At 39.1% G+C, this 13,417-nt stretch overlaps 1 protein-coding gene across 1 annotated transcript in view; it reads left to right on the top strand.

The window, feature by feature from the left end:
* The window catches only part of Unc80 (unc-80 homolog, NALCN channel complex subunit), a 182,511-nt gene that overhangs the window by 130,420 nt on the left and 38,674 nt on the right, over positions 1–13,417 (top strand). Inside the window, 6 exon segments of the mRNA XM_042679276.1 lie at positions 1,677–1,857; positions 3,159–3,427; positions 5,565–5,699; positions 7,541–7,679; positions 8,690–8,786; positions 12,381–12,551. Coding sequence (XP_042535210.1) covers positions 1,677–1,857; positions 3,159–3,427; positions 5,565–5,699; positions 7,541–7,679; positions 8,690–8,786; positions 12,381–12,551 — 992 coding nt within the window.

Genomic DNA, 13,417 nt, shown 5'->3' with positions numbered 1-13,417 from the left:
AGTCTGAGGGTAAAGGCCTCCCTAGAAAGTCATACATGTGAGTCTGCATTTGAAGAAGCAGAGCACTATAATCCTAAATATTAAAAGGCTGAGTTCTGAGGATTGTGGTTTGAAACTAGACCAGGTTGGGGCAAGTCTATAAGACTCTTACCTTCAATTACCAGCAAAAAGCCAGAAGTAGAGCTGTGGTGGAGCACCAGGACCTGCGTGCACACACATACAAACACCTGAAGAATCTAGAGTCTAATGGAAGCAGCAACAGACACTGCAGATACTGGCTTAGGAAGAATGGATCTTCAACATGTTCTATAACAAAATTTCTAAAGAAGAATTTTGAAATACTTTATTTTACTTTTCTACACATATCAAGTGTACTAATGTAGCATCAGACTATGGAAATTATCTTCAAGGAATAAATGGCAGTGGTATAAAATTGGACCATTTAAGTGATTTTGTAAAAATAGCTACCATTAAGTGACTAAATTGAGTTTCAAAGAAAGAAGATTTTGAATGTGTTGCAAGGTTTGAAGAACTGGGCAAAACTAAGAGATCTTAAATATGAACAATGTCTAAAACAGTCCCACCAAATTATCCCAGCCTCTGATTCTGACAGTAAAATAGTTAAAAGCAGAGTCAGTAATGGCACTTGACCTGTGTTAGCATTTATCATGTTGAAGAACCTATTTCAAAGAGTGCTGTGAAATAGGCCACTAGTTCCATGTATACCCCACAATGGACTCCAAAGGTTCCCAAGTTCCCCAGGGAGATGATTAGATGGAGACTTACGGTTCTAACCCAGAGGGTTTCTCAGCAGGTGACTTAAGAATGTTCTAGTCATGTTTACTACCCAATTGTTTACAAAGAGAAATGGAATGTAGAAAAGGGACCAAGAGTGTCATGACCATGACATCTCATCTAAACTCAAGGCCAAAGAGAGCCCATCTGCTTTGCCCCAAGATAGGTGTTGTTAGTTTCCATTTCAGTCTTTTCCTTAAGGAAGGATTAACCCAAAAACTGTCAGGGAAACAGCATAAGGCACCCATGGAACTGGAAGAAGTAATTGAAACAGACTGGCTGGTCCCCTGCTGGAAAATGACTTCCATGTTAGCACATCCAAACAAATGGGCCTTGTAATATTGAGCTGTGTCCACAATGCCTGCCTTGTACTCCTCCAGTTGTGAGCTCCATAAGAAACTCTTCCTTCTGTAGGACAGACAGAAGCAGGAACTGAGAGTTAATTAACTACTGGTTGCTCCTATATTTCAAAGAGAAAAGTACTCCTCTCTCATCCCACTGTTCTTCCTTTCATTTTATCAGCCTCATTTGACATTAAATATTTTAGTTGAATTGTTTCACTCCACAATTTTGAGGTTCCTAATTCTGCATGTATGTGTGTGAGCACATGCACCAATCCTAGTACTTCAACTCAAGACCTTGGCGCTGTCCCTGGGCTTCTTTTACTCATGGTTAGTATTCTACCACTTGAGCCACAGCACCACTCCCAGCTTTTTCTGAGTAGTTTACTGGAGATGAGTCTCATAGATTTTCCTGCCCTGGATGGTTTTGAAATGCTGTCTTCTGATCTCAGCCTCCTGAGTAGCTAGGATTATAGGCATGAGCCACCAGTGCCTAGCCATTCTGCTTTTTCCTATGCTCCTGCTTTTGTTTCCTGCTAGGTGTTCACTCGAAAGCTGGAGGAAGTTGGACGAGTGCTGTTTCTCATCTCCCTAACCCAGAAGATCCCCACAGCCCACAAGCAGTCCCACGTCTCCATGCTTCAGGAAGACCTCCTCCGGCTCCCCTCATTCCCTCGAAGTGCTATCGATGCTGAGTTTTCCCTCTTCAGTGATCCTCAAGGTACAAAGCAGGGGGAAAACAGCCTGTCCTCTATGGGCTTTTGTGTTCCTCTCAAGCCCTTGTTTTGTTCTGTCACAGAGAGCATTTTCTGAGCAGATAGTTCTAGAGCTTGAAAATATGTATTAGAATCACCTAGAGACCTCGTTAGAACTCAGGATTGCCAGGCCCTACCCATTACTTTCCAGTTTCAGAATGGGGCTCAAACTTGCGTTTCTAACAAGTTTTCCCAGCGATGCTGCTGCTGCTGCTGCCATCCTAGTCACCAGCCTTCGAGACCAAGTGCTTGCAATTACTGTAAGCAAGGGAAGGAAGCAGGGTGATGGTCTTAGAGAAGGAGTCCATGGCTGGAAAGATACATGTGTATGACAATATGTACATGAGATTCAAAATGAGGCAAAACTAATCGAGGATGATAGAAATCAGAGGCTGCTCCTGGGTTGGGAAGAAATGAATCTTCCAGAAATGGCATGATGGAACTTTTAGAGGTAATGAAAATTACCTCTATGTATCTCATGTTATATACAGGAGTATTTCTTAATCAAAACTCATTAAACTCTGCATTTAAAATCTACACGTTGTACTGCAAACTACATTTGAAATGAGAAAGACAGAAAGAAACAGAGAGGTCGCTTTGGAACTTAGCATCATTCATTTGGGATGCTTTGCTTAAATTACCATCACTATACCTCAGTGTCCTTACACAGAAGGCACAGAGCAGTAGTGGAACAACTCTGGGTCTGAGCAGTGATTAGAAAATCTAGCACTACTGGGCACTGGTGGCTTGAACCAGTAGGATTCTAGCTACTCAGGAAGTGGAGATCTGAAGGTCTCAGGTCAAAGCCAGCTTGAGAAGACCAGTGTATGATACTCTTTACCTATAATTAACCAGCAAAAAGCTGCAAGTAGAGGTGCCAGCCTGGAGAGTGGCACTTGTGTGCACACACCCACATTCTCCAACACCCCTCCACCTTTGCACCTCCCCCTGTCCTCCAATCTCAGCCCTACCATTTTCTAGCTGGGATAACATTTCTCTCAAAGTTACAGCTTATTTAGCAGCAAAGTGCTGCAGATGCTTGCCCTGTCTTGTCCACAGAGCTAAATCAAGAGAGGTGCTAATGAAAACCTTTTGGGAACTTGTAAGTGTTTCACCAATTCCAGCAACATTGTGCTGCAAAGCAAGTGATCTCATCCCAGAGCTGGAACAAATGGAAGACAGCAGCCTCTCCTGTTTGATCGGTCTGCTGGTGCTGACAGGATTGGTGTGGGGTTAATTCTGTCCCTGCTATTTCATGTTCTCACAGCTGGAAAGGAACTGTTTGGTCTTGACACTCTTCAGAAAAGCTTGTGGATCCAGCTCCTGGAGGAGATGTTTCTGGGCATGCCAAGCGAATTTCCCTGGGGAGATGAAATCATGCTTTTCCTCAACGTCTTTAATGGTGCTCTGATCCTCCACCCAGAAGACAGCGCCCTGCTCAGGCAGTACGCTGCCACCGTCATCAACACAGCCGTGCACTTCAATCACCTCTTCTCTCTCAGTGGCTACCAGTGGATTCTCCCCACTATGCTGCAGGTGCCTAACCAGAAAAGTAACCCCACTCCTGCTTTCAGTTGACAAGTTCCATACTGAAACTTTTGTTTGATGAAGTTGTCTTCCTGGGTGACCACAGAAGGCACCAAATGAAATCACCCATGAATGTTCAAGATTTCATAATATCCTTTCCTATGATTAAGATCCTACGAGGGTGGTGTAGGCTTTCCCCTTTCTTCCAGGGCAGTGTTTCTCAGAGTGTGGTCACTGCATTGTTCTTGGGCCCCATCTCAGACCTACTGAATCAGAAACTTTGGGGCCAAGGCCCAGGAATGTATGTTTTTAACAAGACTTTTGGGTAGCTCGGTAGTGGGGAGGGGCAGTGAGACCACCCAGTCCGCAGTGAAAATGTAAAAGATTTTATTGAGTGAAAAATGCTGATGCACCAGGACTGCATCTGGAGTCAGGATCCCAGGAAATGGCCCAAAGTGCCAGCCCACAATGGCTTTTAAGCATTTTGGGCTAGAGTGGGGAAAGGGGGAAGTTGGGTGTTGGTTTTAGCCAATAATTGTTACAAGAATCTTGTACCTTAAGTTTAAATTTCCAGCCAAGGTTTTGCTGGCAGGAAGCAGGGGAATAGAACAAAGGGTGGTAATGGTTCAGCTGGGTTAGGGCTCACATTGTTCAGAAAACAGCAGAAGCGGAGTTACAGAGTTACAGGGTTACAGAGTTACAATTACAGTTACTAGCTAAAATAGCTAATTACCAGGGAAGTCTTATCCACAGCACACTTACATTTATATCTTTAAATCATTCATTATCCATTTTATATAATCCAAGTCAAATATTATATTCCATTTTTACTTCCTCTACCATATCAGCTCTGATGCCCTAGAAAGTTTGAGGGTCACATCCCTTGCGCCAAATGTATGGAGAGTGTTCACCTGATACTTTTTCTATGAGATTCTTTGCCCTCCATCTAAACAGATTCTAAGTGCCATGAAATTTGAGTTGATGGTATTGGAGGAGGTGGATGCAGCTAGAACAATTTTTGATTATTCATAGCTAAGGTATATCTGACTACACTTAAGAGTAAAAATCACGAGTCATCTTAGTTCTTTGAGAAAAGTTATGAAAAGCTGGTGTTAGTGGCTCTGGCCTATAATCCTATCTACTTAGGAGGCTGAGATTTGAGGATCGCAGTTCGAAGTAAACCCAGGGAGGAAAGTCAGTGAGACTCTTATCTCCAACCAAATCACAGAAAAAGCCCGAAGTGGCTCTGTAGCTCAAGTGGTAGAGTGCTAGTCTAAAGCAAAAGGAGCTCAGAGATAGTGCCCAGGCCCAAAGTTCAAGTCTCAGGACTGGCAAAAGATAAAATAAAATAATTTTAAGTTATGAAATATAAATAAATAAAATAATAAAAAATAAAAAATAAATAAAATAATTTTAAGTTATAAGTTATGAAAATAACATATGCCAGTGTGAAGTATAATTTGTTCAGACTACAGGAGAGCCAAGAAATTTACTTCTATCACAAGCTCTCTGCCTTATTTTTAAATAACAAAAATAATTCTTTATGATTGATTACCAAAACCAATTATGCCTACTGTAAATTTCAAAAAGTTGAAACAGAAAATAGAAACCACCTACCATCCTTCTTGCCAACTAATCATTGTTAACATTTCTTGAAAATGTACACACACACATGCATATGCACACACACACATTTTTTTCAGACAAATGTTGCAGCATATCATCAAGTTTGTAACCCATTTTTTATGTAGAGAAGATAGTGTGCACACTATGAATACATTTAGCTTTATAGCATCTTTTTTAAACAACTACACACTATCCCATTAGTGGTATGACCATAATTCATGTAACCATCATTTATGAATAATTTAAGTGGTTCCAAATTTTCCATTATTATAAACAATCTTATAGGACACATTTTTGTAGTTTGATTTCTTGGGAAAAATATTCTGGGGAAAGTTATATTAAAATTTTAGTATTTTTACATATATTATCAAATTTCTCTCAAGACAAGTAATGCCATTTTACCCACTTTTGCACAATCTTGTGAAATCAGCTTTTTTTCTTTTCTGTCTGCCATAGCTGTGGGAGCCCAACTCTGAAACATTATGAACGCACTTTATGAACATGTGACATTTCTCTGTAGGTGTACTCTGACTATGAAAGCAATCCCCAGTTGCGTCAAGCCATTGAATTTGCCTGTCACCAGTTCTATATTCTGCACCGGAAGCCCTTCGTGCTCCAGCTGTTTGCTAGTGTGGCCCCGCTCCTGGAGTTTCCTGTAAGTAAGCTCTGTGGGAATAAACAAAGACCAACCAAGTGAAAAATGTGAAGGCTATTTATTCAGAGCTGGCAGTATAGTAGGAGAAGCAGCCAACATCACTTGTGTTTGGGCAGAAAGGTAGAACCAAGCAGAGAAGTGGAAAAATCCTAAGTGGAAAGGAAGGAGGCTTCAGTCTTGACTGATCACAGAGATAGTCAGCTTGGGGAAACTATGGTAAGCTAAATAGCAGCAAGACATCTTAGGTGATTGGCTAGGAGTGCATATTTGACTTTCTCTGATTAGAAGAAGAGATAGAAATTAAAGAAGCAGCCAGTTACTAATGGAGTTCTATCTCTTTTAAGCAGTGGTCACAGTGGTTATTGCTAGTTTCCACTACAGCTAATGGTCTGATAATAAGCCTATCTTAAATCATGCTCTTTTGGGAGGTTGATTTGTTTTTTTACAGAGTTCAGGTTGGTATTTTAGAGCAGGTTGCTGCACGCTGTAAGTCATAGTTCCATTTTCACCAATGGTCGGGTCTTGGTCAACATGTGTTCAATATCTCAGCTCCCTTTTTCCCCCAAGGACACAAAAGTACCACAAGCCATTTGTCTATCAATAAGGAAATCTCTTCTCTTCAATATGTCTCTTCAGTCTCACCTTAGCTACTAAAGTATATATAATCTCCTTAGCTGTTATGCTCAATTTGTGAAAAAAATGGAATATAGGAAAGTATTTTGATTCTACCCTGCTTTACCTTTTTTCTTCCGAGTGTTACCACCACCACCCATAATGCACTATGTTTGTTTCACTAATGTGCATCCCCACCTAGCAGTACAAGTCAAATTCAGGAGAGTAAGACCTCTGTCTGCTTTGTGTGGCTTATTTTTTTTTAGTTTTCTTGTTGATTTGCTTTCAGTTTTATTGGCTTTGTGTATGTGTGTTGATTTTGTTTTGTTTGGATTTGCTATAACCACAGTGCATAGAATGGATCCTGGTATGCTGGAACTTAATAAGGATTTTCTATTTATTTTGTTCATTTTTAAAAATTTTACTTTGACATTACTAGGCTTTGGACTCAAGGCCTCAGACTTGCTAAGCAAGCACTCTACCACTTGAGCCATGTCTCCCTCCTGTTTTGGTTTAGTTGATTTTAAAATAGGGTCTTGTACTTTTTGCCTACGACAATCTTAGACCATGATCCTCCTAACTCTGCCTCCTGCCTAGCTGGGATCATAGATGTGAACCACTGCCAGCAACAAGTTGCTATTTTAATGAATGAATCAATACTATTTTAAACAAATTTGAAATGACAAGCATCTCCGTTTTTGTGATATGTTACCAAACCTGCAAAGTTCAGCCTTTGACTAAAATAAGTATCAATTCCCAAAATGTATTTGAAATGTCCAAATAATCCATTGTAGAAATTTCCTTCATTCTTTTGTCTTCTACAGAAGGAGCCATTGTCATAAGATTTGTTAGCAATTCATATTCTGCTGTATTTTTAAGATTTGCCACAAATATCTATCATCTACTAGAGTAGCATTCTCTATCTCCTGAAGTTCTGGCACATCACTCCAAAATCCTGTACCAGTACTGTTGACTGCAGAATTGTCTAACTGAAATCCACAGAGATGTGTGATTGGGACTGGTGTCAGAGTCTATGAGGTTTGAGTTCTTGGTCAACCATATTAATGCTGGGGTAGGAATCAATAAACTAAAGATAATTTTCTTTTTTTAAAGAATATATTTTATTTTCTTTCAGTAGTTGTTCAGAGAAGTTGCCATTCCACAAAGCAGTTTATGAATACAGTGTGTCTTGATCAATGGACCCTTTTCAATGATGTTTCTTTATTCAGGATGCTGCTAATAATGGGCCCAGCAAAGGTGTGTCAGCTCAGTGTCTGTTTGACTTGCTACAATCTCTAGAAGGAGAGACTACTGACATATTAGATATCCTAGAGCTGGTCAAAGCTGAGAAGCCTCTTAAGTCATTAGGTAAATGCAAAACTTCCCTTAACAGTCTTTTTCTTCCTGCAGTTTTTCATATATATGCAAACTAAATAAAAAAGTAAAATGAAAAGGAATGAGTAGATTTTTTTAAAGCCTTACTTTTTTAAAAAAATTTCTTGTGGGTCTTGAAGAACAAGAAATCCTCTGCTTGGGCTGGGAAGGTGGCTCAGTGGTAGAGCACTTGCCTTGCATGCTCGAGGCCCTGGGTTCGATTCCTCAGCACCACATAAGCAAAAAGAAAAAAGCCAGAAGTGGCGCTGTGGCTCAAGTGGTAGAGCGCTAGTCTTGAGCTGAAGAGCTGAGGGATAGCGCCCAAGCCCAGAGTTCAGGCCCCATGACCGGACCCAAAAAAAAAAAAAAAAAAAAAAAAATCCTCTGCTATACAATAAGATGTACAAGCAGGAATGGTAAGGGGAAACAAAGGAGGAGGCAACAATGCTTGATAAGAAATGTACTCATTACCTTGCTCATGTAATTGTAACCCCTCTGTTTGGTATTTTCACAATAAAAAAAACTTATTAGTTAAAAAAAAAAAAGAAATCCTCTGCTATGAAAATCATACTTAAATGATGTCCCATAGACCAGTGTTCTCAGACTTCAGTTTACAGAAGAGTCAATTATTGGCCATAATTCTAAGTGCATATCCTCCCCAAATGGTCTTTTATGATCCTGGGACATGTAGAATTTGATGTAATTTTTTTAAAAAATTCAATTTTTTGCCGTAGACCATTCAAGAGTGCCTTCATTGTCTTCTATTAGGTGAGATTGCTAAAATACCCTAAAAATCATGTATTTATTATCCAATTATTCAAAAGTAAAAAACGGGGCTTCTATCCCTTCATATGAAGAGAATTATAGCTTTTATCATTTATGTATAAAACTCTAACAAAGGATGTACCACAAAATATAATTGGAAAGATGACATTGGGGGTGATGAACTTGATTATCCTGATCAGAATCCATTTTGATTATGTACCCTAACATTTCTCCTTCAGATTTCTGCTATGGAAATGAAGACCTGACATTTTCTATCAGTGAGGCCATTAAGCTCTGTGTTACTGTGGTGGCATATGCTCCAGAATCATTCAGAAGGTAACTGCAGCTCTTTCTTCTGTGCACTGTAAAAAGTGACTATTGCAAAAACAATAAATTAAATGAATACAAGGTTTATCTCTGGTATATCGAGTCTGTAACAATCTGACAAGTCTTTAAAAAGCAAGTTTAGAGTTGGGGAGGTGGGGAGGGAAGGGTTGCTACGGGTAAAACAATGGAAGGGGTAATAATGCTCAATAAGAAGTATATTCATAATCTTACTCACGTAACTGTAACCCCTGTGTACAGTATCTTTGCAATAAAAATATATATTAAAAAACAAATTTAGGAAAATTGGTCATAGTGGACATTCTGGAAAATATTGTAAATCTTCCCTACTTTGAAATTTCCTAATTTGGAATTTGTGCAAAGACTAAGATATTTAGTCTTACTGGGAAGTAGTTTCCTCTCCTGTAATACAAATGAGTAGCAAACAAAATTTCATAGCAGATATTTAAACAACCTGTGAAAACTCTTATCAAGGAGTAATAAGAAAACTTATCAGAGAAAGGGCAAGAATATGTATCTTGTCTTTTGTTGAGTACTGAAAGCCTAATATTCACATTCGTGAGTCATTCCAGTTCACTTCTGTGATGTTGGTTCTGGTCTCATGCCTCAGTCTCGTCTCTCTGTTAAAAAGTCCTACCCTGTGCGCAATCTCCCCAGGAGCAAAGGACTTCAGTTTATTGTGCTCATATGTCTTCATACGTATGTCTTTTTTCTTTTCCCCAGGACAGATGAATAAAGCTGAGAGGGGCCAGGCTTTATATTAATTGAATTTTGTTTATTGGAAGGAAGCATGAGGAATGAGTGAATTTGTACTTCTTACATTCCCAGGATTTGCCATCTTAAACCGTGATGATTAAATATTATGCCTGAGGGAAAGCAGAGGTGCAGCTGTGACCTTCTGGAAAGAAAATCTGCAATCCATCCAGATGGGCTTGTTCCCACTTTCCTACTCTATCACAGCTACACTATCACAGCTCAAAGCAATCCAGGATGGATCAAAACCCTGCATTACGTTAACTCCAAGTTTATTCTGTAAAAATGTATTCTCTATTCTATTGTCAATTCCCAGCTGTGTATGATGTTAATAGGATATACCAAAAATTCTGCACTGGGATCAAGTGACATTAAGACATTTCATAATGAAATGCAAACCTTTTATCATTAAAATGCCAGTAATGTAGAACTACCAAATCTTCACATTACCAAATTCCCAGTGAGACCTGAAATTCTCTTTCAAGTTAAAATTCAAACACACTGAACTCAAAAGGAATAAGAATTTACAATCAAAATAGCTTGTCAGAATGAGTAAAAGATCAAAGTCCAATATTGTTAGGTTTAAATTTATTTTTCTTTTTTAATTTAATTTTATTGTCAGGGTGATGTACGGAGGGGTTACAGTTACATAGTAAGGTAGTGAGGACATTTCTTGTAAAACATTGTTACTCCTTCCCTCATTTTTCTCCCACTTTCCCTCCTCCCATGTCTCCACCCACCCCCCCAAGTTGTAAAGTTTATTTCCCCCATTTTGTCTTAAAAAATATTATTTCTTTAAGTGATCCTTCTAATTTTCCATTCTGCACAGAGCTTCTTGATGCCTTGGTGGAATTAGGGTTTCTTAAGTAGCTGCTACCTGAGATATTCTTAAAGGGCTTTCATATTTGTACCAGCAAGTCCTTGGGCCTAAATTATTCTTACATAAGTATCTTTTATTCCTATAAAATGTTTCGTATCATATGTTTATACTTGAATAAATATCCATAAATGATATTTATGTAACTATCACTGAAATAGAAAAATCAGATAAGGCACCACTACCCTCATTTTCAGCATGATAAATCACCTTTGTATATTTCCGAACTCTAAGTGAAATAGTATCATAGGCGTACTTTTAATATCAGACTTCTGTTATTCCATATTATTTCATGACTCATCCATGTAATTCATTACATATGATGTGTAACTGTAGGTTAACTTTGTGGTTTTATTTATTATTTTACTGAAGTGGGTATTGAACTCATGGCCTTGAACTAGCTAGGCAAGTGCTCCACCACTTGAGCCATGCCCTAATCCTCACAGTTCATTCTGTCATTCATCTGTAATATTCCATTGTATGAATACCAAACATTGATGATTTCTTCTCTTGATGGCAGATATTTGTGTTGTGTCTAGTGAGAAGCTATTATAAATAATGCTACAATGAATAGTTGCATCATTGTGTATGCCTTTGTGTACATCTAAGTGTGTGTCTCTTTGGGTAGAAATGCTTTTCTAGATCATTTGCATATTTTGCTTTAATGGCTACTAAGGAAAAGTTTTATGAAGTAGTTTCATGGGTTTTCACTCACATCAACACAAGAGTGTTATTTACAAGTTGGAAAATTCCATTAAGAAAAAAGTGCAACATAATCTCTGGATAAACTCAGTAAGCCTCTCTTAAAACTTGGTACTTCCAAAAGATACCTGGAAGCCTTAGACTCTGAACTTCAGTTATTTTTTTTATATGACAAGCCTTTCTATTAAAACAATCAGTTCACATGGTATTTAATTTTTACAGGAATCACAACTGATTTCTTGCTTGTCTTTTTGGCCTGTCAGAGGTAACAGGGCTCAAGAGTCTCTGACTTCTGATGTACTCATCCAGTTCTGAAAATTGCCATTTCCTGCCTTTAGAGCACTTACCTGAGGTACAGTTACACATTCAGCAAGCAGTTCTCAGTGTCTGTAAAGACTACAGCAGAATTCGCTGGTATCTCTAGAAAGGAAAATGGATCAAACAAAGTCTTTGTTCCTAGTTCTCTGCATGTAGTGTTGTTTTCTCAAACCCAGAGCTATAAACATAAACACAATTGGCAGACTCTCCTAGCAAAAGCTTTATGTTAGAGTTAGGTACCTAGCAATTTAAAAAGTGAGAATCCACCTTCCATAATGACTCATTCTTTTTTTTTGGGGGGGGGGGGTCCGGTCATGGGGCCTGAACTCTGGGCCTGGGTGCTGTCCCTCAGCTCTTCAGCTCAAAGCTAGCGCTCTACCACTTGAGTCACAGCGCCACTTCTCGGTTTTTTCTTTTCTTTTTTCTTTTTTTTTTTTTGCTTATGTGGTGCTGAGGAATTGAACCCAGTGCCTCAGGCATGCAAGGCAAGCACTCTACCACTGAGCCAACTCCCCAGCATGACTGATTCTTTACCCTCTCTCCTTTGATGATGTCCCTTTCATTAAGTATGGAAGTGATGTTTAATATGACCCCCCCATACCTGCAGCTAAGTACCCATGTTTCCAACCCTCAGCACAATGGCTATTTCCACAGGCTCTTGCTATAAAGTGATTCCTGCTTTGGTCTTGTTTCAAACTTGTTCAACTGAGACATTACACCAACACATTCCTGGAGAGAGGATTACCAATTCTTCTTCTTCTGCTCTTTCAACCTTTTGTATACGTGTATACTTGATTTAATAACCACTCTTGGGGGTGAGAAGGAAAATGATAATTCCTCATCTCTCCAGAGGCTTTACCCATGCTCCCAAGTATGCTATAACCCTTAAATGTAGAAAGTCAAATGTGAATTGGTTTTCTTTCTGTTGCTTACAGTCTTCAGATGCTGATGGTCTTGGAAGCCTTAGTTCCATGTTACCTACAAAAGCTAAAGAGACAGACATCACAGGTGGAGACAGTACCTGCTGCCCGAGAAGAGATTGCTGCCACAGCTGCTCTTGCTACATCCCTACAAGCCCTTCTGTACAGTGTGGAGGTCCTCACCAGGTGATAGTAGTGGCAGAAATGTCTGTAGCTTTAAACTATATGTATCCATTGGAAAGATGAAGAAAAGTTGTGGCTAAAAGTCTCAAAAGCTTAGTCTTTATACATACTTACAGACATTTATCTTTATGTTTAGAAATATCTACTCCGCTCCTTATGGCTTACAACTGCAAATAGTCCCTAAGTTAGTTATTTTGAGGAGTAGTAATAGTAGTAGTAGTGATTAAAATGATGTGGCTCCTGGGGTTGCTGAATGCACAATTGCTTATAGCTTTTTTTTTTTTTTGGTCCAGTTGTGGGGCCTGAACTCTGGGCCTGGGCGCTGTCCCTCAGCTCTTCAGCTCAAGGTTAATGCTCTATTACCTGAGCCACAGTACCACTTCTGGCTTTTTGCTTTTTGTTTATGGGGTGCTGAGGAATAGAACCCAGGGCGTCATGCATGCAAGGCAAGCGCTCTACCACTGAGCCACCTTCCCAGTCCCTACTTATAGCTTTTATGGTAGTTTTAACCCATGGGTGGACAGATCTTTAGTAAAAAGACTAAGTTAGTGAAAATGGAAAGGTGTTCCACATTTTTTATTAGCTACCATATTATAAGACATGAAACATCTACGTTCCAGTTGGACATTCTCTTATTACTTTATGATATTACTGTATTATTTTATGATGTTAGGTGTTCTTTTACTATAATTTTAGAGACTGTACAGCAAATATAAACTGTAAGATCATACACACATAAATATATATGACATATAGGTCAGGCTCAATGGATTCTTTCTGGATCCGGATTAAATAATACTGAGAGAGGGGTCAGCAGAGTGACTCAAGTGTTAATGAACCATTCTAGCAAGCGTGAAACCTTGAATTCA

This window comes from Dipodomys spectabilis, unplaced genomic scaffold, assembly GCF_019054845.1.
Source record: "Dipodomys spectabilis isolate Male_0828 unplaced genomic scaffold, ASM1905484v1 ptg000051l, whole genome shotgun sequence".
NCBI lineage: Eukaryota > Metazoa > Chordata > Mammalia > Rodentia > Heteromyidae > Dipodomys > Dipodomys spectabilis.
Note: the sequence above shows the minus strand (reverse complement) of the source record. Positions and strands in the feature narration are given on the sequence as shown.